This window comes from Sinocyclocheilus grahami, unplaced genomic scaffold, assembly GCF_001515645.1.
Source record: "Sinocyclocheilus grahami isolate Dianchi unplaced genomic scaffold, SAMN03320097.WGS_v1.1 scaffold15.1, whole genome shotgun sequence".
In the NCBI taxonomy this organism is placed as follows: Eukaryota; Metazoa; Chordata; class Actinopteri; order Cypriniformes; family Cyprinidae; genus Sinocyclocheilus; species Sinocyclocheilus grahami.
Window position 1 is genome coordinate 75,597 of NW_015505194.1, and position 27,731 is coordinate 103,327.

At 36.2% G+C, this 27,731-nt stretch overlaps 1 protein-coding gene across 2 annotated transcripts in view; it reads left to right on the forward strand.

Moving 5' to 3' along the window:
- Positions 1-3,361: 3,361 nt before the first annotated feature.
- Positions 3,362-27,731, forward strand: part of LOC107601246 (cyclic AMP-dependent transcription factor ATF-6 alpha-like) — a 49,169-nt gene continuing 24,799 nt past the window's right edge. For both annotated transcript variants that reach the window (XM_016293361.1, XM_016293353.1), the window contains exons 1-8: positions 3,362-3,607; positions 4,288-4,367; positions 4,602-4,689; positions 4,852-4,949; positions 6,086-6,212; positions 6,299-6,502; positions 9,394-9,575; positions 27,457-27,642. In XM_016293361.1, coding sequence (XP_016148847.1) covers positions 3,517-3,607; positions 4,288-4,367; positions 4,602-4,689; positions 4,852-4,949; positions 6,086-6,212; positions 6,299-6,502; positions 9,394-9,575; positions 27,457-27,642 — 1,056 coding nt within the window. In that variant the 5' untranslated portion in view covers positions 3,362-3,516. The remainder of the gene's footprint in view (positions 3,608-4,287; positions 4,368-4,601; positions 4,690-4,851; positions 4,950-6,085; positions 6,213-6,298; positions 6,503-9,393; positions 9,576-27,456; positions 27,643-27,731) is intronic.

Genomic DNA, 27,731 nt, shown 5'->3' on the forward strand with positions numbered 1-27,731 from the left:
ATGGATAACGGATAATGTCCTGGAAAATTACTAGTACCTTTGCCATTTTTCTAGATATTTTTCTTACAGTGTACTAACTGATCAACAATCACATATACAAGCTACTAACAAGGTGTATCATAAATGAACAATTATTAAATTATTATTGTTATTATCAAATTGAACAACTGCAAATAGCAATACCTTAATTCATGTGATGTATGTACTTCTAGGCATCTTTGGTTTCCTCTTTTTGTGAAATTAAGATAGAAAATGTGTGCCTTTTTATTGTTTGAGTCACTTATCAAAAGTCAAAATAAAATTTAAAAATAGCTAAATTTGTTGCTAGGTGCTTTTGGAAGAAAAAGTTGCTAGGGTAGTCTGAAAAGTTGCTAAATTTAGCAACAAAATTGCTAAGTTGGCAACACTGGGCCTGACAGGGCATCGTCACAATGTGGTAAGGGGCGTAACATTTCCGTCTCACGCTTGAGGTATTCGGCCAATCACAACACACTGGATAGCTGGCCAATCACAGCACACCTCGCTTTTTCAGACCATTGAGCTTTGTAAAAATCGACGCGTTTCAGAAAGGCGGGGTATAGAGGAGAAACAATAATGTACAGTATGTGGAAAACAATGTGTTTTTTTAACCTTAAACCGCATAAACACATTTCATTACACCAAATACACAAAATAATGTTCCTTTTAGCAACATCATATGACCCCTTTAATGGCATAAAGAACAGTTTTTGAACCGGCTCTTTAAATTGAAATGTTCAAAAGAACCGATTCGCCAAAATGAGACTAACTTCTTGAGCGCAAAATTAAATTGCTTAGAAGGCTGACTGTCTACTAACAACATGTGGCGTAGAGATGAAAAACAACAAGAATGTTACAAGTGGGCCTGTGTATGACCCACACTGGCACCCAAATGAAGGAATATTATATGCAGATGATGCTGTTATATGGAAAAGAGGTCGGAATATTCCATATATAGTGATGAACATGCAAAAGGAAATTCAAATCCTAGAACAATGGGGAATTAACTGGGGATTTAAATGTTCTGTACAGAAATCTAATGTATAATGTTCTTTACTAAAAGGAAAATCGATGAAAACTACAAATTATGTCTTTATAGTCACAGCCACTTGAAAGAGTTATAAAGTTTAAGTTAAATTGCTTAGAAGGCTGACTGTCTACTAACAACATGTGGCGTAGAGATGAAAAACAACAAGAATGTTACAAGTGGGCCTGTGTATGACCCACACTGGCACCCAAATGAAGGAATATTATATGCAGATGATGCTGTAATATGGAAAAGAGGTCGGAATATTCCATATATAGTGATGAACATGCAAAAGGAAATTCAAATCCTAGAACAATGGGGAATTAACTGGGGATTTAAATGTTCTGTACAGAAATCTAATGTATAATGTTCTTTACTAAAAGGAAAATCGATGAAAACTACAAATTATGTCTTTATAGTCACAGCCACTTGAAAGAGTTATAAAGTTTAAATATTTAGGAGTTTGGTTTGATGAAAAACACACATGGAAATACCATATTAATCATGTTGAAACAAAATGTAAAAAAGCCCTGAACTTGATGAGGATGATTACTGGACACAGTTGGGGAGCAGATAAACAGTCTTTAATTAATATTTATAAAGCTTTGAAAAGAGCAAATATTGACTATGGAAGTATTGTATATAACACAGTATGCAAAACTAGATTAGGAAAACTCAACAGAATCCAATATAGTGCATTAAGAATTGCAATAGGAGCCATGAGAACAACACCAACAAGTGCTTTATTAGTAGAAACAGAAGAAGTCCCATTAAAACTAAGATTCATTAAATTGTCGTTAACATATTGGGTTAGACTAATAAGCAGTAATAGCAATCCAGCTGCATCAATATTAAACAATTGTTGGGAATATCAGAAAAAATCCAAAGATTTTGGTTGGAATATAAATAATACAGCAGAACAATTTGGAATGAAAGAATTTGAGTTGAGCCCCGCAGTAGCTTTAAGTGAAGTTCCTCCCTGGATGCTCCCTATTTCAGACATTAATACAGAATTACTAAAAGAGAAAAGAGAATACCAAGTTGATCAAAGGTTTGCAAAATATGGCCAAACATATTTGTCTTCATTATATTACGGATATCTTAAAATATAGATGGGTCAAAAAACAAAAATGGTCATTGTGGCATAGGAATTTATATTCCAGAATTTAACAAAAAAATTGGGTTATAGATTAAATAAACATCTTTCTGTTTTTACAGTCGAGATGTCTGGGATAATTACAGCCTTTAGATGGATAGTCATATGTACAGACTCAATGGCAGCCTTACAAAGTTTAGAAAGCAGTCTTTCAGTTAGAGAAGATTTAATCATTGAAACTAAGACATATACTATTAAATATTAGAAATCTAGGAATAGAAGTTGAGTTTTGTTGGGTTCTAGCACATATTGCATCAAAGGTATGAAAAAGCCTATAAGACAGCAAAAGAAGCATTGGAAAAAGAGCAAGTAGAAATTAATATTTCAATGGGAAAAGAAGATATTAATGCCAAGATTAAATATAAAATAATGCAAATATGGCAAAAAGAATGGGTGTCTGAGTCTAAAGCTAAACATTATCATATAAACCAAGCAAAAGTAGGAGGAAAAGTTGGGTTCTAGCACATATTGCATCAAAGGTATGAAAAAGCCTATAAGACAGCAAAAGAAGCATTGGAAAAAGAGCAAGTAGAAATTAATATTTCAATGGGAAAAGAGAGATTAAAGCCAAGATTAAATATGAAATAATACAAATATGGCAAAAAGAATGGGAGTCTGAGTCTAAAGCTAAACATGATCATATAAACCAAGCAAAAGTAGGAGGAAAAAGGATAAATATGGCAAACAGGCGAGAAGTATATGCTCAAGGCTGAGATTAGGTCATACTGGATTGCAGATAATAGGGAAGAGTAATGGATTATGTACAAGATGTCAAACCAAGGAAGATGTAGAACATGTCTTGTTTAGATGCAATAAATACCATGAATACAGGCAGAAATGGCAGGAAATGGAAGAAGAAAATAAAATTGAAGATATTCTTAGAGAACAAGGGATGGAAAGAAATCGATTCAAAGCTTTGTTTATATTTCTTGAAATACTAAATGAATAAGAAGAATTTAGAAACGAAAAGGTAACCAATTGTTTTGGTTGTTATTTTTTCTGTTAGTGTGTGGTGTAAAAAAAAAATTTTTTTTCCTTAAGTAATGTATCTGCCAAGTCCCTCTACACACTCCTGTACAGTAGGTGGCGATATTCAAAAATTACAAGTTGCAAAAGCCAAGAAAAAAGAAGAGGAAGAAGAACACTCCGGCACCCGTAGAGTTACCGTCAAACTAGACGTGTACTTGCTGCATTGTTGTTATATAGTTTCATCAGAATCGGGAAATGCGTGTGTTTACAACTCCACACAAAACTCAGCGATAATCCCCATCATCATCCGACTCACTTTTAACCTTACTAATGTGTTCATGGCATAATGTCGTCAGATTTGATGTTAGATTTCGTGAATTCATCGATGATGAATAAGGAAGCGGGGGATATTTCCATCGATCAGGATGGAGAGTGGGGTAAGATACACTTTCTAGAAATATCCATGACAGCGCGTGCTGCTCGCGATAAACGCCAACTTCTATATTTACTTCTAGTAAAGTGTCTATACGTTAAGAGGTTCTTTATGAAGCGACTTGTATGTAGTCGTTTTAAATTTGCTGCAGATAACTGTCTGGTGAACCTGTCTCCTGCTCATCCGTAGTGTTGTTTTTATGGCTTCCTTTTTTAAAATGTAGTTTAATCAAAATTATAAATATGAAATGTTAGTAGAATATGACAAATACAACTTTGTGTCATTACACATTTGTTTATGGGTTATACTTTATTATACATTCATATTTAAATGATTTTCATTTTCATATACATATTAATTCGTATAGTTCATATCGTGTTGTGAATAACACAGGTCTAGTTAAACTAATAAATTACAGTGTTTCAGTTAGGGTTTGGTTAACATATACAAGAAACTGTAATTGATACCAAATTGCTTGTTACATCACACCTCAGGGTGAATGGTTTCAGATAGTTTGACCTGGTTAGTTACCCACAGCTCAAAAGAAGATTATGAAATTAATACTTTTTTTGACTCCCTGTTTTGCTCTCATGCTTTCAGCACTTTGTTTGTTGGCTTTACTTCTTTGTTGTGCATCACTGCCTTCGGCTGCACTTAAGTTCACAACGATGTCTTTTACTGTAGATATCAGTTTGTTTGATGAGCTGGAGGATTTTGGGGATGCTGACGAGCTTCTGGAGGCTCTGGTGGAGAGTGTAGGCTATGTGAGTCAAACCCCTGCAAAGACAATCTGTCAAAATATGTTAAATTAATGGGTTTAATTTTTCTTTTTTCAAATTGCATTTTGAAAATCGAATTGCGTCTTTTAAAGACTGACAATTTTGTTGATTGCCTTTTTTTTTTTTTTTTGGTTTGACCGTAGCTTTAACCAGAGATTTGTAGAAAATGTAAGCAATTTAAGCATAAATCAAAAGCATTTTGGATTTACCCTCTATTAGGGCACCTCTGTTCCTGACCTGAACTTTGACATTGAGCCCCCAACGTGGTACTCAAATGGCTGGAGAGAAAACGGTAGCCCACGATCAGGTACTAATTTTAAGTTTTCAGTGGACTGGACACTCTTTTCAAATGTTCCTGAATGTCTATTGCAGCAATGAATTCAGAGTAATTCGATATTTATGAGAAACGTTTCAAGTATTACCAAAGCGAAATGTATGAAAGCATTTCTATCCTTTTCTGCTCTCACAGATGGTGATGTAACAGTGGACTCACTGTCACCAAACCACACGCTAAGTTCAGTGTCCTCACCTGCATCAGTGGAGCCCAACTCACCATGCTCCACACATGTGAGTCAAACTCCACCCCAAAACAAATATATATATATATATATATATATATATATAGTATAATAACAGTAATATCAAATGAGACACAAAATCTTATAAAAATAATGTTTGGTGTATCTTATATATTATAATATTTATATAGTTTATTTTATAAATTTGTTTTTGTTACATACACACAACTACAGTTCTTTTTTCGTCTTTATTTGTTGACTTAATCAGTCAGAGGCACAGATGGAGTGTGTTTGAGCTTCACTGGTCTTGCCGGCTGCTGTAGTTCAGAGATCAATAGGGCAGACACACACATACACCCATGTGAATTAGGTGTCTAATTAAGAGTCCAGTGTGTTAACGAATTCCTTAATCGGCTCTCATCGCATCATCAAACTAATTAATCTCTCACTGAGAAGTGTCAAGTCTTATTTTGTAATATGTGTGTTGACTGTTCAAAATCACCTAGTGTCCCTTTCAAGGTTTCAAAGAACTGAAATGTCACTATGACAAATGCACATTGTTTTAGCAAAAACCTAAACACTTGAATCTCAGTGTCACGTCACAGTCTTGATGAGAAGGAAACTAAAAAGCTAAGTGGTTGAAGTCAGTGTATTGTTTAACATGCCAAAATGTTTGTTGTAGTTTGCATAACACATACTGAATGTTAACACACGTTGTTCTGAATGATGCAACAACCTGTAAAGGGACGTACACACGTACAGGAAGCACGCTCTTGCTTTCTAAAGTAGATGGATGGGCGAATGAAACTAAATGCAGGGGAATAGGTGCATTTTAAAAGTTGAACTATTTTTAACATGTTTAAAGAAACATGACCGGTTATAACCAGCAAGGAAATAATTGAATACGCATTAAAACATAAGGTAGTAGTGGGTGGTATCATAGGTGTTCTGTAGCTTTTTATGGCTTAACTGATGAGTCGTTTGATATGTGCAAACTGTTAAGTAATGATACTGTATTTAGACTTCTAGACCGTCTGGATTCACACCCCAGTATTCCCATGCTTGAGTGCACTTTCAGTTCTCTGTTTTCTATGTAAGGGCTCTGACGGCTTTTCATGATTTTCCTACCTTATGCTGCTAAACTCTTTACATTTTTTACAAATATTTTCTATGTCATTTTTTAAGGACGAGGCACTGTCTCCAGTCTCCTGGCATTCTCAGCCCTCTCCGCTGTCTGTCTGCTCTGACTCAAGCAGCTTTGCTGAGGCACCTGCTGAGAGGAAGCCTTCCAAGAGGACCAGTCAGTCAAAAGGTAGGTGAAGTACATTAATTTCCTTATTTGAATAATTTTTCTAGTATTCTTCTATTTGTAATCAGATGATACATTTGTTCACACAGCAAAGCCTCTCCAACCAGCGAAGAGACTCATTCAGTTTAGCCCCAAGGTTTCCATTCAGCCTAAACCACTCATTACCACTGTGCCCATCTCCCATGCTGCAGCCCCCCTTCAGACTAAGACCATCATCATCCAGCCTCTCCAGACTACCGTTCTGCCTGTAGTGAAACCTCCACCAGTCACCATTCAACCAGCACCCCCTACAGGTAATGAAGAAACCCATTCTGCCACACTTTTGTCTGATTAAATTCTGATATGTGATAGGAAGTCTTGGTATATTTGATCACTTTTTTATTATTTTTATTGATCACATTTTTATTCAGTTGCAAGGTGAAATGAGTGGTGTGTTTTAGGTTGTATTGCAGCTCTCTCTTCATTGTTACAAAAAAAACAAAAAAAACAGCAGATGGCACTAGGCATCAATTTTTGTTTGTGCTAAAGGTGGGTGTCTCATTTAAAGTCTATCTTCAGGTAGACAGGGAATTGTTCTTGAACTGCTGGTACATCCTTTTGGTTAGTAGAGTCTAGGGCTGGGCGATATAGCTAAAAAATTTATTGACGATAGAATGTTTCATATCGTTCGGTATCGATAATTATTGACATTTTTATAACCTTTTTTAAAACAAAAAGCAATAGAATTTTTTTTTTAATTTAACCACTGTATTTGTAATTAATACAATTTATTGAGACAAACAACAAATATATTTTTTTTTAACAATCAAACACAATAAATATTAAACATCTAATTTGTATTTTATATTTATATGCAGATTAAATAGGTCTTTATTGTATAGGTCTAATTGTCTCCCGAGGCCACAGGAGGGCGCCATGAGCAAAATAATGCAACTCATTTAGCAAGTAACTCTATAAAAACGTGCATTATCTCTAAATTAACTCATAAAAATCTAATATAATTTCGTAAATTGTATGAACAATTATGAACAAATCCGCATCATTTATTTATGCATTGCTTAATCCAAAGAGCCGAAGCACTGTTCACACAGACTGCATTTAATAACATATGAGACACAGTGAAAAGGAATAAACCTCCACAAATTCGTTACGTGTTTTCTAAAAGTTTAAACTGTTTTAAATTTGCATGGCTTTCTATACATCTCTTCTGTGAGAGTGCAGCAGTCATATTTGTCCGTCTAAAAATGCGCTGAATATGCGTTCTGTGTGAATGGCTTGGTTTCGGTTTTAACCCATTCAAGATCTTCTTCGCATTGAGCTTCTATAGTTCTCTAATATTTTGAATGCATAACACAGCAGCGGCGCATCTCATTTGTTATGACTAACAAAACATTAAAATGCAACAACGTCACTTACATCATCACCGCATCTCGCGCGCCACTGATGACGCTCCCTGATGCACACCTAACATTCAAATGCAAATGTTTTATTCACAATCTCCTCATCACAGGCAGGCACAGCACTCATTTCAGCATGTGTTCGTGTTTCTGTATGCTGTCTGCGTCACTCATAGCACGTGCCTATATCGTGCGATACATCGAACATTTTTTCTATTGATATCGAAGAAGGTGTACCGTCGATAAATATCGATATCGTTTTATCGCCCAGGCCTAGTAGAGTCTGCCTTGTAGCTTGCCCTAGAAAAAACAGAATGGAAGTAGACATGAAGGACCTGCCTGACTGAGTTATTGAACCGCCAATCACACTTTGATTTCTTGACACTTGTTTTTATGTGACATTTAGCGGTGAGTAATTGACCAATATGCATAAAAAGTGTTAGTTGTAGCAAGTAAGCTAGCTATCCTTGCATATTTGCTTCAAACTAAATATTTTATCTTAAAAAATATTCAGTGCTATGAAGTCTGTGAACTTTGGGAGTTGCTTTATTAAATGAGAAATATTGTCTTTAATATTATGTGCAAAGACATGGTAACTATAGTACCATAATAACAAAATGCTAATAATGCTAATACGATAAAAAAAATATATATAATATATATATGCGTGTATGTAAAAATATAAAATTATATTGTAAAATTATATATAAATTATAAAATAAAATGCATACACTATTTTATTAGTTTGGAATGTTCTTAGGGCAACTGCTAATTACTCTATTTGTATTTAAATTAGTGCATTCATTCTTACTATAGAAGTCAATCTTGATTTATTGTGATTGAACACAGTAGGAAAAAGATTTCTGAGTTCTCTGATGAAATGGGTGACTCTGTTTAATGTCTTGAGTGTTAAATGCCATAGGGCTGTCAGGAATCAGCATGGTTCAGTATCCGTTTCCTCATGCGTAGTATAAACACTTACCTCACACACCTGAAAACACAAGTGGAGCAGAAGGCAAGAGCAGCCTGAATTCAAATCTTATCCTGTACACTTATCTGAAACACTAGAGACTTGATTTTACAAATCACTGTACTCCAGTGTGTCCAAACAATCACTTCTCTCTCAATATTTTGAGAACTGTGTGACCGGTTTCTCAGAGTAAGGTCTTGTGTCTCTGTACAGTTTGGTTTAAAAATGTTACGTCACACAAAGCACTACACTATTTTTCTTGTTTTCTTAGTAGGAGCCTTTTGTGAAAAGAGAGAACTGCCACAAGCTGCTTATATATATCTATTGAATCCATATGTGTGAAACATTGTGGAAGTGCACTTTGAACTGATTGCGTTCTGCTACAGTAATTATTTTCTGGCTAACCGCAGAGTTTTGATGTGAGGTTAATTGTAAAGTCAGTTGGTGGCTGAGAGAATGAAAGTTGTTCGGAATGACCCCTGCCGGGGAGCCACCGCAAATTCCTCTCATTTAACTCAACACCAACAGCAACCCGTCATGCCTGATAAATTTTGTTAGTCCATGTTTTCTGGAGGTGACGTGTTTGGGTCTGGGTGAGAGAGGGTGCTTAGCTCAACTGTTTCCTTTGTGATTCAAACTGTTTTTCTCTCCTTATTGTTATTAAACCAGTTTGTGCTGTGAAAACTTTACTTTCAGAGTCTTAGGATTGATGATATGTAAAATCTGTAAAAGTGAAGAAATATAGCAACAAGTTGGACTCAACACATCTCTTAATTTGAATGGTGAAGTGTTTAAACAGTGTATGTTTCTCTTGCAGGTCAGCGAATGCTGCTATCTCAGCCTACTCAGGTTGTCCAACTTCAGACGCCTCAGGCGGTGCCCACGCATGTAGTCACCGTGCCAACACTGACTCAGGACAGATCCATCTCTGTTGTTGGACCGGTAACAGCATCTCCTGTGGTCGCCATGACAATGCAGAATTCCACCCCTGAGGATGATGTAAGTTTCTACACAAATGCAAAAACACTTTGGGTGCGTCTCAGTCAGCTCCCTAGTTCAGTAATCAGGGCACTGATCAGGGAGTTGGCCATTTTAAGGGCTGTCTCATTCACGAAATCCTTCCAGTGCACTGGAACATTCGCTCCCTGAAAAATCCCACAATGCACTGCAAAAACTAGGGAGCATCGATGCACACTATGCTCCTTTACCGAAAATTACGTCACATTTCCGAAGCACGAAACTTAAACCACACGAGCCAACTCTGATTTCAAAAGAAAAAACTTTTTTGTTTTGTTTTTCTTTTATATATTTCAGCATAAACACACATCGCTAGACAGGTAATGAACACATCTAGTTAACATTTATAATTAATATCTGGCTGAAATATTGTAACATGTAACAGTACAATGTGTTTAAAGAGAATAAATAATATATCAAAAAGAGATTGGTCCTTCCTGTTGTTGATTAATTCCAACGGTGACATTCTACAATGTTGTCCAATGTAGTCATGTCGCTGGAAATTGAGTAATCACTGTCCCAATTCATGCACACGATATACTGATTCATGAGCTCAGGAGCTAGGGAGTTGATTGAGATGCACCCTTTGTCAAGATGATCCTTTCATTTGGTATTAAAATGGTTAAGGGAGCTTTTGATGTAGTTTGTGATTTCTAAATCATGACTGCATATGGTTCCAGTCAGCTGTCATTCAGCTAAATCCAACAGAGTTCAACTGGCTTAGTTTTGATATTTTTTAGCAGCAGTGCTAATGTGCTGACAGCTTGCATTTCTTCAATTTTAGACTGCACCATCTCTGAGAAGTTGTGTAAGATTGCTAAGCCAAGTCATTCATGGCAACTCACCAACTAGTTGTTTAAAAAAAAATTACTCTACAGTTCAAAAATTTGCATTTGGTAAGATTGTTTTAATGTAAAGAAATCTCTTATGCTCACCAAGTCTGCTTCTGTTTGTTCAAAAATACAATATTTTTGTTTTTTCAAATTTTAAATATTAATGTATTTATTCATGTGAAGGAATAAATGTAGTATTTTTGAAACGAAAAACGCTTTTGACCACTGTGTCAGACCGAGTCCCAAAACAAACTCGCAGCCAATCAGCAGTAAGGGGCGTGTCTAGTAATGATAGGGAGAAGAGAGTGCTCAGTGAGTGCGCAGGACGGATATTAGCTGATATTAGCAGATCGACTATAGATAGCGAGAGATGGCAGATAAAAAACATTTTAAAAAGAGGAAAATTTGGGAGGAACAAAACATTAAAAAGAAGGGTTACGATCAGGTAAGAGGTAGGACCTTGTAAATATTGGAGCAGCTTTCCAGCAATGGAGAAAACTCAAGGAGCGGAAGGGAATTGGACACTGAGGTTGCTTTGTTTCTTCTTGATTTTGGTGAGTTACGTTGATTTTGCTTTTTCACACAAATTTTCTGTGTTGGCTTTTGCTTGAATATGCCGGCAGGCATAGCATATTCTGCCATCGTCGCTGCCAGAGTTGTGAATGTACGTGTGGGGCGGAGTTATCAAAATAGGGGCGAGGTCCTTTTGGAGTATGGGCGTGTTTGTTTTGGTGCTTTCAAATATCAACATTTTGGCAAAAATCGCTTAGTGCACATTTAAGCAATTTTAATAAAAAAAATAAAATAAGTGTACTGACCTAAACCTTTGATTTGTACTAGTTAGGGCTGCACGATTATGACAAAAATTATAATTGTCGATTATTCCCTTGAAATTGTAATTGTGATTATTAATTACGATTATCACAATTTACATTGAATGATGTTTATACCATTGTTTGATGCAACTGCATGCCATATTTTTTATATGAAAATAAACAAGCTGAAAACACTAACTGAAAAACCTTTAGTGATTTTCTATACTATTAATCTTCAAATGTCAAGTATACATTGGATTGGTTTCTTCTTTAAATTATAAAAAAAGTAAAAATATGAATGGTATTATAATGTTATACTAAAACAATGGAAAAACCCTTAAGATACTGTGGTGGGTGGTCCTCGAAAACAGGTTTACAAACATTACTAATTTAATGAAATACTCTAAACATTTGCCCATTAAAATGTTAGAAAATTATGCAAATGTGCAAATTATGCATAACTGGTGGCCGTTGCGTTCCCAAACGTGCTAAACTCACAGCACATTCAATAACGGAGTTCACTGCATTCACTGTGAACAGAGCCGCTCTGAGACGCGGAAAACACCGGATCACGAGCCGATCGCGTGCGCTGCACAATTTGCGCGCTTCACTTTGAAAAAGTCATATTATGCTTTCGTTTTAATTCGTTTGACCGATACTTGCCAAAGCAATGGCGTGAAACACAACGTTAAAGAACTTTTATGTTATAAGTAAAATATATCTTCGGCTTATTATGAAACTGGCGGGACAGATTAGACGGGCCGCCACAGTCTAGTTAATGAATGGGAAACACTGAGATAACATGTAGAAAGAAAAAAACACATCTTAAGCGTGCAGAATAACATAAGTGGACTTTGAACGAGTAATTGCCGCTTTGAACGATTATGTAATTGTGGCATCCATAATTGTAATTGCGATTTAGAAATTCGATTAATTGTGCAGCCCTAATGATAGTGTACTGGTAGTTCTGTGCACTTCTCCAATTTCCAGATCTGCACCAAAACGAGCTGCTATAAGGATATTGTTTTTCAGAAAGCCAGATGTTTCACAGTGAAAGTAAAAGACTTGGTGGTATTCCACATAAAAATAGTTTTTGGTGTCGAATAACCTGTGAAATACAGAGACTAGAAGAGCAGCAATTTTGTTGGCAATGGACTGATGTACAAGCCAACATGATTTTCCTTGTAGATTTGATGGGTTTGCAGTCATAATAATCTCTGTGCAAACATTCATTGAAGTGTTTGCAAATATTTAAGTTTTATAGCAATAACTTTTGCTTGGCCTCATTGTGAATTATCTGTAATAATCTTCAAGAGGAATTTTAAATATCAGCTATCAGTGAAGTTATTGCTGCAAAAACATGCTCTTATCAGGTGTACCTTGTTACAGAACATTTTTGGCCTGATAATTCACTTTGGGCCCACATACAAAAAAAAAATATATATAAAATAAATAATGATATATTGTTTTCTCAGGTTATGATGACAATACACTAATATTCATTATTAAATACATATTTGAATAATTAGTGTAATCTTTATATATTCAGACAGACATTGTTTCAAAATATAGTTACTGTCTCTGTTTTTTACACTAATGTTCAAAAGTTTGGTGTCAGTAAGATTTTTTTTGTTTGTTTTTGAAAGATGTCTTCGAAGACTGCATAAAAAATATTGTGAAATATTACAATTTAAAGTGAAATTTTTCTACTTGGAGTAGTGCTGCTTAAAAAATTATAAATATCTTTACTGTCGCTTTTGATGTTTAATGCATGTTTGCCAAATAAAAGTTTTAATAAATAAATAAAAAAAGTTACTGACCCTGAAAGTTTGAACACTAGTGTATTTTAGGCTTTAACTGGTAAAAAAAATTCTCAAACTTTCCAGAAATAATATTGGAACAGTAACATATAATTGAGATAAAAAATGATCTTTTAGACATTTTATGTGCAGATGTGTAATTTCAGTATGGGAAAAAAAATAGTATTGTAATAGTACTGTGTCTCTGTAATACTTACTGTAGCATCAGTTTCTAATTCTAGTGTATTTGCTCAAGGACTTATAGCTGATGTGTGATATTTCCTCTCCCAAAAGTTTAAAGGGGTTTTAAACGATGAGTGAATATTGTCAAAAAATACCACACTAAATAGTGACTAAGCACGACCCCTTTTAATACGTTAACCAGGAGTCACTCTCATTTATAATCGTCATCGTCTGATAAAATCAACATGCATCTACACTAAAGAGCGGCTATGCGGTTGTTTTGGCTATATTACTGTTTTGTCTCATGCAGCGCTGCCTGCGTCTGAGTAACAAACTAAAAAAAACAACAAACAAAAAAGTGCATGTGATATTAACAGACGAGCTACACTCATATTTATAATTCCAAACAATCAGTAAGCGACAGGTGCTTGGAAACACTGTTTTGTACTCATTTATTGATGAGTTGGCTGCGGTGCGGCCAACTGAATGCGCTGCTTCTCTGCCGCTCACTGCACAGAACAGACGCCGAGAGAGGTGACACTTCTCCGGGAAAGTCAGACCTCGCGTTCGCGGGACAGCACTGGCGAAATCTTCCAGCTGAACCATAGCTAAGGTTTATCCCAAAAAAGTCGATAGGTTTGTCAGTATGAATATTCTATGGAAAAAAAGCCGCTAAAAGGGTCTGAAAGTTGCTAAATCTAGTGCTAAAGTTGCGCTTGTGTGTTTGTGAGAGGCGGGAGCTGATGGCAGGGGGCGGTGGATATTTGTGGCGGTCAATGTGGATATTGTGGATGAGTTCTTCTGTCATCACATTCTATTAGTTCTACAGCTTCAATTTTGGAACTTTCACGCTTAGTAGCACATACAGCTGTTCCCTCACCACAGTGCAACAGTGAAAAGGGACCCCTTTCAAACAGTCTTCTGTCATCACATTCTATTAGTTCTACAGCTTCAATTTTGGAACTTTCACGCTTAGTAGCACATACAGCTGTTCCCTCACCACAGTGCAACAGTGAAAAGGGTCCCCTTTCAAACAGTGTCGCGTTCCGAACGTTGTTTAAGCGACATACACCGGTATTGCGGTATTTTAAAAATGAATATCATAACAAAAATAAACACTGGTATTCGTATGAACAGGTATACCGCCCAGTACTACGTTGCGTGTTTTGTTGTGAGAGCGAAACTACTTTGTTTGGCCTTCCAAAAGAGGACGATAGGCACTTCGTTGTGCCTAGAGCTGATCCGTGCTGGTTGCTGAGGAAATACATAAATTTCGCGCTGTGGATCGCCGGATCGGCTTTCACCGTGGACGAAGCGGAGTCCAGCCCGGGGTCGTCACGTGGTTGCCGCAAGCCCGCCGGCCACCGCTCACTCTAGCCCAGCGTGTGTGACGCTGTGTGTTTTGTTGTGAAAGCGAAACTACTTTGTTTGGCCTTCCAAAAGAGGACGATAGGCACTTCGTTGTGCCTAGAGCTGATCCGTGCTGGTTGCTGAGGAAATACATAAATTTCGCGCTGTGGATCGCCGGATCGGCTTTCACCGTGGACGAAGCGGAGTCCAGCCCGGGGTCGTCACGTGGTTGCCGCAAGCCCGCCGGCCACCGCTCACTCTAGCCCAGCGTGTGTGACGCTGTGTGTTTTGTTGTGAAAGCGAAACTACTTTGTTTGGTCTTCCAAAAGAGGACACGACTAGAAATCAGTGGTTAAGTTGCATTTACAACACTGTTCCAGAACAGTTCAACCCAAATATTCAGATGTGTGCAGCACATTTTATGGAGGACTGTTTCCTGATCCTGGTAGAGTAGACTACAATGCCGGCTGTTCTGACTCACAGACTGTAAGTAACGTTACGTTTCATATTTAAAGGATTTGCCACTGATGATGCAAACGCGAGTTTTGAGCAGTGTAGAGTAGCGCTTATTGTTTGTCATTTCTCCGATCACAAATGCAGACATGGTTTTATGTTTACGCGGTGCGATGCAATGCATAAAAAGACAGTATAAGTCATTATAATCCGTAATTATGTCCCCACTGGATGCAACAAATGCCTCGTTTATAATGTGTTTTAATGTTTCTGTCTCGTCGCTCCGACCGGACAGGCCATCACGGTATGTTAGGGGCGTTAGATTTCCGTCACACGCTTCAGCTATTCGGCCAATCACAACGCACTGGATAGCTGGCCAATCAGAGCACACCTCACTTTTCAGACCGGTGAGCTTTGTAAAAATCAAGGTGTTTCAGAAAGGCGGGGCATAGAGGAGAAACAATAATGTACAGTATGTGGAAAATACGTTTTTTTTTTTTTTTTTACCTTAAACCGCATAAACACATTTCATTACACCAAATACACAAAATAATGTTCTTTTTTTTAGCAACATCATATGACCCCTTTAAATTGACATTCCCAAAAAGTGTGAATGCTGTACTTTCCACATTGCTCTGTTTGTTTGGGTGTCTAGACATGGCAACATTGGCTCGACCAATAGCATGAGTTTGCAGTTGGACTTCCAGTTTTTCTGTACAGTAGAATGGGGTGATTTGGAAACCTGTTTGATAATAATATTTATTGTTTAATAGTGCTAGTTGTGTGAATTACACACTGCGACTTTAATAAATATGGAGAACAGGAAAGATAGAAAGGGAACCTGAATTACCATGGATCTGGTCTTACTTTGATAGTCTTTACTCATCAAATGGTTTCTTAATCAAAAGCATGTGTTCTTCCAGATGTGTTGTCCTGACATCAGCAAAAAGCCCTACGCAGATGTGAAAAATTAGATTGTTTATAGTTGAGAGAGGAGGAGGGGGGTGTTTTGGTAGAAATAGGAGAGACACACACATTAGGATCTCTAGGTGAGAAGAGGACATATTGTAAGGATGACGTTGGATAAAGAGGCAAAGCAGGGACCCCTGTTACATATTGTATCAAATTGAGTGTTGCATTTAAAACATGGCCTAAATTAACATGCTGTACCATATTGATGTATTTAAATATTTATATGATGCTTACATTTAAAAATAATCATCTTTTTACTTAAAAAAATACAATCTCAAGTTGTCTTAATATACCTCATGAAGGTGTTTATTGTATTTTGTCACCTTTTTTTAAATTCTTTTTAAATTTTTTTTACAAAAAAGTAATTAGAGGTTAAACAGTAATTGGTAAACCCCTGCAGTACTGCTGTGGACTCCCTAGGGGTCATAAGGCTCTTGCTGTAAACCCCTTTTCTTTAGGATTTGGCAGTGATAGTAATTGTAGATTTCTGAAGAATCATGTGACAAATACAGCTTTGTCATCACAGGAATAAATTATGTTTTAAAATATATGAAAATAGAAAGCAGTTATTTTAAATTGTAATAATATTTCACAATGTTATTGTTTTTACTGTTAGTATCAATCCCTGTTTCCTTAGCAACAGACCAACAGTGAGCTCATGCTCTCATCATTTTCCATTAAAGTATTTGTTCCGACATACTGTAGATTCAACTGACCTTAGATTAATTAAATAGAGTTCAGGATTAGTTTCAGATTCCTGTGCATTTAGTGCCGTCTTTTCCACTTTTGGGGTTATTACAGCTTTCATTCCCAGTTCTTTTCAATTTCCAAGTTCTCTGAATTAAAAAAAAAAAACAGCACCTGTGTGTACGTAATTTAGTTCATTTGTAGGTTGGGTGGCATTGATTGGGAGAACGGTGAGGGAGCGGACCTCCATAGAAGTACTGATAATCACAGGCGATCACTGGGTAATGTCAGAAATGACTGCTTAACATCAGACTTTTTAACTTCAGTTAAAGTGAGAAATCACAGTCAGCCAGATAAAACCCCTCTCAAATATTTTTATGTTTAAGTCAACAGCATAGTTGTTACACCGTGAAATGTTGATTTTTACAGTTTTACTAATTGTTTTTGTCTCTTGATGAATATGTGACTTAAATTTATTCAATCATCATGTTTGTTGACACATGGCATATACTAAATTTAGTCAACAAATATAATGGTTCTTTTAGCGACTGTCTAAAATGACACAAATTTTCAAAAATGTAGTCATGTATAAACATTTATTTAATCATTTTTATACAGCATATGAAAACTGAGCTCCTGAAATATGAGTATACTGAAGTATTTGCTATTTTTAAGACTTTTTTGTCAATTCTTCTTGCTTTGTGTATTAGCTTCTAGCTTATTAATTTTACATGTTTTTAAGACTATTTAGGATATTAAAATATGTATATTGAATGTATTTATATATTCATCATATACATCAGTATTCAGATATTTTTTTTGTGTTGTGTCCTTGTAGTGTTAATTTTTTTTCTCATCATTGATTTTTGACAACAGTATGTTTTAATTAAAATAATTTAAGTATCATAATGATGCATTTTAATTATCATAATGATTCATCTTCATTATCATTGATGTGGGCAAACTATGTGGGGATATGGGGCCGCAGGTTCGAGTCTCGGAAGTGAATGACCAGCGCTCTCTTCCACACTCAATACCACGACTGAGGTGAGACCCTTGAGCAAGGCACCGAACCCCCAACTGCTCCCCGGGCACTGCAGCAAAAATGGCTGCCCACTGCTCCGGGCGTGTATTCATGGTGTGTGTGTGTTCACTACTCACTGCTGTGTGTGTGTACTTGGATGGGTGAAATGCAGAGCACAAATTCCAAGTATGGGACACCATACTTGGCTACCCGTCACTTTCACTTCACTTCACTTTACATCTCAATAATTATGTAGCACTTGGAGGCACTTTGAAGGCATATGGCAGAAAAAAATGAATACTATCCATAACTAATTTTTATTAATTTTTTTGCATGCGCAGAAGCGTTATTCCAGAGATCCATATTTTATCATTATTTAGTGGATTTGTATCAGCTGTGCAGCAGCCTCATGCATGTGCATTTCATTCCCATCTGCACATTTATGTGGTAGTTCATGTCTTGTGTGATTATATGCACAGAATGTATTCAGTTCACACAAGCTGTCATTTAGACTTGGTTATGAATGTCGGGGCAGAAAGAGAAGCAAAACAAGTTCACACATTTATAGCAACAGTTATTGTTTCCTTAATCCACATCATCTTTGCATGTTGCAATTCTGCTTGTTTCAGATTTTATTGTAGTCTGTCATTATAAATCGCCTGATGTAATTTTAGAAATATCAAATTCTCCAAAATAAGTTTCAAATGTAGACATAAATGCTGTGTTTGGAGTTGTGAATTGGCTTTAAAGTGTAAAAAATATCTAATGTGTTTAATATGTAAGCAACGACTCTGCTAGATGGATCTGACATGAAGGGGAATATGAAAGACTCGCCTCTGTAGCCTCAGCGTCTGTTGGCTTTCAGAAAAAAAACTATTTAGCAGAGCGCAGCCACATGTTCACTCTCTCTCCTGCTTCTGATTTGTCCTTTATTCCGAGCTCCAGACACTTGGTTGGGGTATTGTACTCCTACGTGGCAAACACATACTCATGCGTGAACCCTCAAATTCAAGCAGGCCACTCTCTGCAGCAAAGAGAAAGGGAAAAATGGAGTGATGCTTTTATGCATTTCATACATCTTATGTAATCGGGCTCAAGGATGAGGATGTTTTTTCCTGCTTGTAGGATCATGTACACACACATACATATATATATATATATATATATATATATATATATATTAATACATTCATTTATATGTGTGTATGTATCTATATATATTTTAGGGGTTGAACGACTTCTGATTTTTTAAAAATCAACTTTTATGTGATGAAAGTCGAGTCGAAGTCGACTAGTCGCTGATGACGTCATTAATGAACAAATAAGTCTGGAGCTGTGACAAACACCTTGTGCACAGCTATGACATATGACACAGCGCTGCCCACATGGCTGTTGCTCCTATAACAGCTCATTTTTATCAGTTCTTTTGTCTTTGGGTCATTATATTTCTCACATATTTCTGCTCATTCTAAATCAGATACAGATAAAGTCGCACAGTAAAGATTACATTCATATGAATGCATTAGTGAGAGCGATTGCGTGTGTGAATTAATTCTACCTGGCAGCGTCTCTCTACTAGTAGTGAAGCTGTGGGATTTAGTTAAGAAATATATGCTTGAACTTTTCCGTTTCTAAGCTATTTTATTGAGAAATCACAGAACAGTGTTGACAATACACAGGGTTGCCAACTTTTAAGTTCAGCTTGGATTTCGATCTCGATTCAATATCAATTCATGTGTATATACTATAAAAATAAAGGGGATAAAAATATTTTTGTTGAATGCAGTTGAATGCCTTTTTAGCACCATTTTAAACTTGGTTTAAATTTAAATTCCGTATATCTGCTTGCATTCATTGTGTGTAATTATGCTAAGTTATTAACTTTTTTAATTTCTTATTTAAAAATCTAGTGTTTAATCATGTCTAAATATTTATTAAAATAAATAACTTAAAAAAATTAAGCATGTATGACCTGCAATATTCTTGATATATTTAGTAAAGAGCCATACAGGTACCTAGTGGGTAAACCATACAAATGAAAATGATTTTTTTTCTGACCACAAATGACTCTAATTTGCCTCTTTGCATTGGAGTTTAAAACCCTTTTCTCTATTTTAACCTTAAATACTACACTAATTGTAATAGAAGTAATAGACATATTAGAAAAAATATTTTAAGTCATTAATGGACCATAATTATTGCACAAATAGTATTTAGTACCAAAAGATATCCTCAAAATATTAAATACATATTATTGAACTAAGCAAGACCTGAGGGTTAAGAAAACCATATTAATGTTGCCTCTCCGTCACTCTCCAGAATAAAATGATACTGTCAATGTCATCATCGACGTAATAATCAATGCATAATATGCTGTAAAGTTGACCAAATACCTGTATAATGAAGGTCGTCTATCCTACGTATACGCATTCAACTGTATTGTCATCGCTGGTTTGTTTGGAGATCTCTATGAATCCCGTGACTGCGCGGCAGGCGCCGGTGAAATTAAAGGTGGAGTAAGCGATTTTTCAAAACCAATTTAGAAAGCTGATTCGGGCCGAGCAGCAAAACAAGCTTGTAGCCAATCAGTAGTAAGGGGCGTGTCTACTCATGATGTTGGAAAGAGAGCGTTCAGTGCACGGGACTGACATTAGCGATCCGAGCAACAGAAAGATTGAGACAAACCAAGCGCCAATCTATTAATCAACACCATTGCTGTGTATTTTCTCCTTAAAACTGTAGTTTCCCAAAGGCTGACCCAGAAATATGGTTTGAAACAGCCCTTGGTTTGCTACGTCACAAACCAATAACCAATCACGTCAAGGGATTGATTCCTATCACTAGCATGCAAAATATACCAATACCAGCACAAAACCAAAAATAAATCGGAGCAAAAAACCCATGAAGCTATGGTTTAATGTGAATTTAGAACCGCTAACTTGCATTATAACCCGTGGCAACAGTGTAAAAGTAGCCCGGAGTCAGACGATATGTATAGTTAATGTGTGTATACAGATATGGGAGTGAATATACACACACACACACACACACACACACACACATATATATATATCATTAGGATGAATCATTATGATACACATATATACATTAATACATGTGTATGTTTTTGTATGTATGTTTATATATGTGTAGAATATGAATGTATATATATATATGTGAATATATATATATATATATATGAATGTATATATATATAATATGTATAATGTATATATATATATGTGTAAATAATTTTTTTTTACTTTTCTTTACAAAAAATATGTACAATCTAAACAATTATGCACATTTCATTGGGTTTGTTTTTTTTACGCACCGTTACGATAGTTATGATAGTTAAAATGATAATACCAACCCACCCATGTCACAGACTGTGACGTAAGGATTAGGGATGCACGATATATCGGCCACCATATCGGTATCGGCCCATATCGGCTCATTTTTTCTGTTATCGGTATCGGCCTGATAAGAAAATTTGGCCAATATCTTAAAGCCGATAAATAATGCATTATTTCCTTCAGAGACACTTCAGATGCGCGCTGTTCGTTTGCAGCCTTTTGTGCAATTGTACGTTGTAATATTGTGTTTATTTGATGTATATCTGATTTATCTCATATAGAATGCGTTTGGTTAAGTTAAAAGAGCGCTTCAGTTTACCGGTGATCATCTTTAGCTCAGCACACGCAGCTCAAACAGCAGTGCACAACATTAATAACTATGATTGGGAATGTCGTGTATATAACATTCTAATGAGAACATTATTATAATAAAACGTTGGGAATTCTTTGGGTTTAGTTGCCGTGTTTCAGCGCGTTGTTATGGGAAGAGCGCATCCACAACAGGATCACACATTCTGACTATAGCATGCAATAACTGCGTCATTTTGTACATATATAAGTTGTAATATTATGTTTATGTGGTATTAATATTAATCTCAGGATGCATTTCCTTGAGTTAAATAAGCTGCCAGCAAAACGCTTCAGTTTACCGTGTTCATTCAGCTCTTCAGCTTCAGCACGTGCAGCTCAACGGCTGCTATTTAAAACAGTGGTATTAATTTGTTACTTTTTCAAAATCATTGATATATTATTAATAACAACAACCACTTGTATTTTTCTTATTATTTTCATCAACAGTATGGTTTAGTAATTAAAATCATTTAATTATTGTCCGTGCAGAGGCTATTCCGTTTTATTGATCTGTGGCGCATTCATTTTGATTCTTTACACGTGTAATGATGTCCAGTGACTTGTTTGCATTATTTATGCATAATTTTATTTATTTGTAAGACTTTTTTATGACTAAATTTGGTAATGGGAGAGTAAAAATATTTTTAAAACGTACACCGTTCAAACTAGGCTGCTTATGTTGAAGTGTTTGGGATGTGGCTTTTAATGATGAGACCTTTTTTGTAATCAGGCTCTCAAAAAGTATATAACAATTTGGATATAGATTTATCGGCCAACATATCGGTTATCGGCTTTCAAAAATAAAGAATAATCGGTTATCGGTATCGGCCAAAATTTTCATATCGGTGCATCCCTAGTAAGGATTGTTGTTTAATTGTTCTGTAGAAATATTTATTCAGTGGATTGTATCCCTCAATTAAAAACCAACAGGTTTAATGGGAGAAAATGGTATTTTCAAAAAACAAACAAAAAAATCACAATCACTTGATGGCAATAAATTAGTTTAAACTAAAGTCAAGTAGTTAAAAAATATGTCAGAGTCTATGTTTATCTTTCCTGTCTTTTTTTTTTCCTGCGCTAATGTCATGATTGTGCAGTGGTGAAATGTGAAGCCCATTGAAACTGTCGCAGCCCATAGAGAGTTGTTGAGTGTGTGAGTAGGTGTGTGTATTTGTTGAGGGTTAGCACAGCTGTGGTTTAACTAGGGCTGCTTGTGGTTTGGCCTCAGGGGAGATTTTGGGTTTGAGGGGGTTTAGGAGGAATTGCAGTGCAACAGTAAATCTGGCAGGTGTCTTTGAGAGTGTGTGTTTATGTATGGCTGCTTGTGAGTTATTGCGGCGTGGGATGTTTGAAACAGCTGAATGCTGATGACGGTGTAGCAGATTGTATGTAATGCTTTGTTTAAAGCAGTTTAAGATTAATTATCTTTGGCAAGACAGTTTGTGCAGCGTCGAGCAGATTTCAGTTTCCTGCCCCAGAAGACTGTAGGCTGAGATTCTTTAGGCTTTTCCTTATGCAAAAAGTCATGCGCTACACACTTAGTAAACAATATATTACCTGGCTGATTAATTGACCAGTATTTGGTAATTGCTCACCAAGAATTTGATAAAAAAAAAAACACAGTAAAACAGTAATATTGTGAAGTATTACAATTTAAAATAATGTTTCTATTTTAATATATTTTAAAATATTATTTAATTCCTGTGATAGCAAAGCTGGATTTTCAGCAGCCATTACTCCAGTCTTCAGTGTCACGTGATCCATTGGAAGTCTTTCTAATATGCTGATTTGGTGTGCTGGCTAATGTTTTTTGTGGAAACCGTGGTACATTTTTCAAGATTATTTGATGAATAGAAAGTTCAAAAGAACAGCATTTATTTGAAATGGTAAGCTTTCAATTTCTTTAATTTCTTTAAAAAATGCCACGGCCATTTGTCTTCAGAAAATGTAGAAAGTTATATTGTAGTAAATGTAGTAAATTATGTTATTAACATTGACCACTCCTCTCTAGATATTAGATAATCACAGTCTGCCTTGATTAAACTAGCAGTTACGTAATAATGTGGAAGAGTATGATCTGAGCAACTCTGTAATCCTGGGTTAGCGCATCATCAGATCATTACCTCCATCGTCAGACTGTTAACCTAATAAAAGTTATATATCACCTACTTAACGCTAATAGATAGTTACATACCAGCCAAGACATAAAAAGGATGGATTACTTTTATGGTGCTTTAATAGTACTTTTTGGTCACTATGAACTATCATTGTATGGAAAGGAAATGTGAGAAGATACTGTAAAAATTCTGTATTTGTGTTCCATGGAAAAATAACAACGTATGGGTTCGGAACACATGAGGGTGAGTTAAAAATGACACAATTTTCATTCCTGGGTAAATTGTTCCTTTAATTATAGTTTAGTCGTGAATGCCATCCAGAAACTAGGATATTGCTCCAGAATGCAGATTTTTAGAGACTATTTGATCTAGGTGAAGTTTTGAAAATTCTTGCGAGTTGGACACAACAAGCAAATGTATTGAACGTTGTTTTTGTTTGTCTTTTCTAAGCACATATAAATGAATAGTAAAATCTTGTTTTTCTTTTTCTCACGACACTCAGCATTATGAGTAACTCACTTATTAGCACATCTTTTCTAAAGTGGATTCCTTAGGGTAAAATATACTGCGATGATTGATCTCTGAAGACGATGCCAAACAAAGCAGCTTTCAAGCTTAGTTTCAGCAGTCATTTTGTAGTGCTGGGCGGTATGACCATAAATTATATCACGGTATTTTTAAAAATTATACCGGTTTCACGGTGCATGACGGTATTTTTCTTTCATGCATGACCGGGTGTTAACCATATTTTCTACTGATTGAGAGAGGAAATACTGCAGTATATTGACTTAGAATGCCCTATTTTACTGTCATGATGAGTGAATATTGTCAAAAAATACCACACTAAAATAGTGACTAAACACGACCCCTTTTAATACGTTAACCAGGAGTCACTCTCATTTATAGCTGCGGCATCGTCTGATAAAATCAACATGCATCTACACTAAAGAGTGGCTATGCGGTTGTTTTGGCTATATTACTTTTTTGTTTCATGCAGCGCACTGCCTGCGTCTGAGTAACAAACTAAAAAAAACAACAAACAAAAAAGTGCATGTGATATTAACAGACGAACCATGCTCATATTTATAATTCCAAACAATCAGTAAGCGACAGGTGCTTGGAAACACTGTTTTGTATTCATTTAGTGACGAGTCGGCTGCGGTGCGGCCAACTGAATGTGCTGCTTCTCTGCCGCTCACTGCACAGAACAGATGCCGAGAGAGGTGACACTTCTCTGGGAAAGTCAGACCTCGTGTTCGCGGGACTTCACTGGCGAAATCTTCCAACTGAACCATAGCTAAGGTTTATCCAAAAAAGTTGCTAGGTTTGTCAGTATGAATATTCTATGGAAGAAAGCCGCTAAAAGGGTCTGAAAGTTGCTAAATCTAGTGCTAAAGTCGTGCTTGTGGGTGTGTGTGAGACACGGGAGCTGATAGCAGGGGGCAGTGGATATTTGTGGCAGTCAATGTGGATATTGTGGATGAGTTCTTCTGTGTCATCACATTCTATTAGTTCTACAGCTTCTGTTTCGAAACTTTCACGCTGAGTAGCACATACAGCTGTTCCCTCACCACAGTGCAACAGTGAAAAGGGTCCCCTTTGTTTAAGCAACATTCCGAACAAGAAGTCTGCTGTAGGATTTGGGTAATAACCATGAGCTATATTTATACAAATAAATTCACCAAGAATGTGTCAGAGACTTGGTTAATTTAGTTGGTTAAAAGATTTGACATGTTTTGAGCCTACCTGGCTCTGCTTTTAAGGTTCCCTTGAGTTGTACGCTCATATTTGTAAATTTATCAAGTGGATGCCATTAGTCTGAGTGGTGGGTGATAGATATATGGTTTGAATATACTGAGCTTTTGATTAAAGGAATTACTTCCTTAGTCCTATATAGGATTGAAATATCATCAACATTGTTTCTGCACAAATCCTCAGTAATGATTAATTTTGGTGAACTGTGCCAGCATCCACCAATCCTTCTCCTCCCACCCGATTTGATCGCCATGGTGATGGCACCCCACACTCTTGTAACCAAACATGTTATTCATTCCCAGGCCCTGGCCGTGGCCCGGTTCCCGGTTTTAGGAGAGCTTTCTCATGAGATCGGAGCACAAACTGGCACATGGAGATCCAAACGGTTTAATCACCAGTGCTATTAGGCCCCAGTCTTAAAATGGTCTGGCTGTGAGAACTCTCCTCCCCACCCCACCCCTCTAGTGGTCTTGGTTTCCATTTATTCTATTGCAGTAAAGTTATTTTGTTCACCTTCGTCTTTCTTCTTTCTTTAGGGTGTGGTCTGTTCTCAAACATGTCTGTTGCAAGTATCTGACCCCTGAGTTTTGTCAGGAGTGGGTGGTGGTTTGAGTGACCTTGCTTATGTAAGCTTAATTAACTATGTTTAATTGGGTAAGAGTTTTAATCCTGTTCCAGAACATTTTTAATATGGAGCGCACACAAATGCATCACTTAGTATTAAGGTTTTTTTTTTTTTGTAAGAATACTGGCTCATTGTTATGTCTGTGCTAGAAAATTTTGTTGTTTTTTAAAGTTTTGATTCATTTGTCAGAGCAATATTGTATGGCTAACAGCAGTGCAGGAGCGATATCCAATTACAGCTGCTATATACTTGAATAAAGAAAGCTGAAATCCCCCAAAACCAAAGCTTATTTAAGTAACACTTCCAATCACCAATAAAATATATACACCAATGTTCAAAAGTTTGGGGATAGTAATATTTTAAAATGTTTTAAAAAATAAGTCTCTTATGCTTGTCTAGGCTGTATTTATTTGATCAAAACAGTAAAACAGTGATATTGTAAAATATTACTACAAATTTAAAAAAATGTTTTCTATCTTAATATATATACAATTTTAAAATGTAACTTATTTGTGATGGCAAAGCTGAATTTTCTCCTGTCTTGAGTGTCACATGATCATTCAGAAGTAATTCTAATATTCTTATTTGGTGCTTATGAAACATTCCTAGAAAACATTATTATTATTATCGTTGTTATAAATGTTAAAAACAGTTTATGACCGATTAATAGAAAGTTTAAAAGAACAGCATTTATTTGAAATAGAAATATGTTGTAACATTACAAATGTTTTGATCAATATATTTTGTCCTTACTGAGTTAAAGTATTTCTTTCTTCAAAACAAACAAAAGTACAACTTTTTTTAACAGTAGTGTATCTAATTTATGATGGTATCATGGATTTTATCATTATTTGCATATATTTATATTTTTCATTATTTTTGTTAATAATTTTCCTCATCATTTTTCCACTCATAATTCCAGCCTGTAATGAGCAACAGAAACATTCTTATGGCTTTGAATGGAAAATAGAAATTAGGTCTGTCTCTCTCTTCACATTCCTCTATACTGGACAGTATGCCAGATGGTCCTGTCTGCTATTATCTTTAGGTGGAGTGTGTGTGGATGGGGGCCATGGGTACATATGGATGGCCAGCCACGCTCAATTTGTCTTGACTAAAGGTACAGCTAGTGCAAAAATCGGAGATCCTAGCCGCAATCACTTCGGTCGTCGTAACACAGTTTTCCTGCAGGAACTGTTGGGCTGTGTCTGGTACAAATGCCTGATACAAAGATCTCATTTGTGTGGCGGAGGGGAAGTTCAACAACAAACTGCCTTGCCTGTGTGGCTAATTAGCATAGACTAGCGCAGTGATCCTCAAATCTGGCTCACGAGATCCACTTTCCTGCAGAGTTTAGCTCCAACCCTAATCAAACAAACCTACCTGTGATTTTCTGATGATCCTGAAGACATTGATTAGCAAACTCAGGTGTGTTTGATTAGGGATAGAGCTAAACTCTGCATGAAAGTGGATCTTGCTAGCCAGATTTGAGGATCACTGGACTAGTGTAATAACTAGTTTTGACCTGATTTTTTTTTCCCAGTCAAGTGCGTCTCGGAGACAGCAGCGCATGATAAAGAACAGAGAGTCTGCCTCTCTCTCCCGGAAGAAGAAAAAGGAGTATTTGCTGACGCTGGAGGCCCGTCTGAAGGTGGCACTGTCAGAGAATGAGAAGCTGATGAATGAAAACGGCACATTGAAAAGACAAGTGGAAGGCCTGATGAGTGAGGTTGGTGTCCATAATATCTACCTTGATCTCTTTGCAGGGTGTAATTTCAAGAACGATTTTAGATTATTAGCAGACCCACTTAAAGTCAC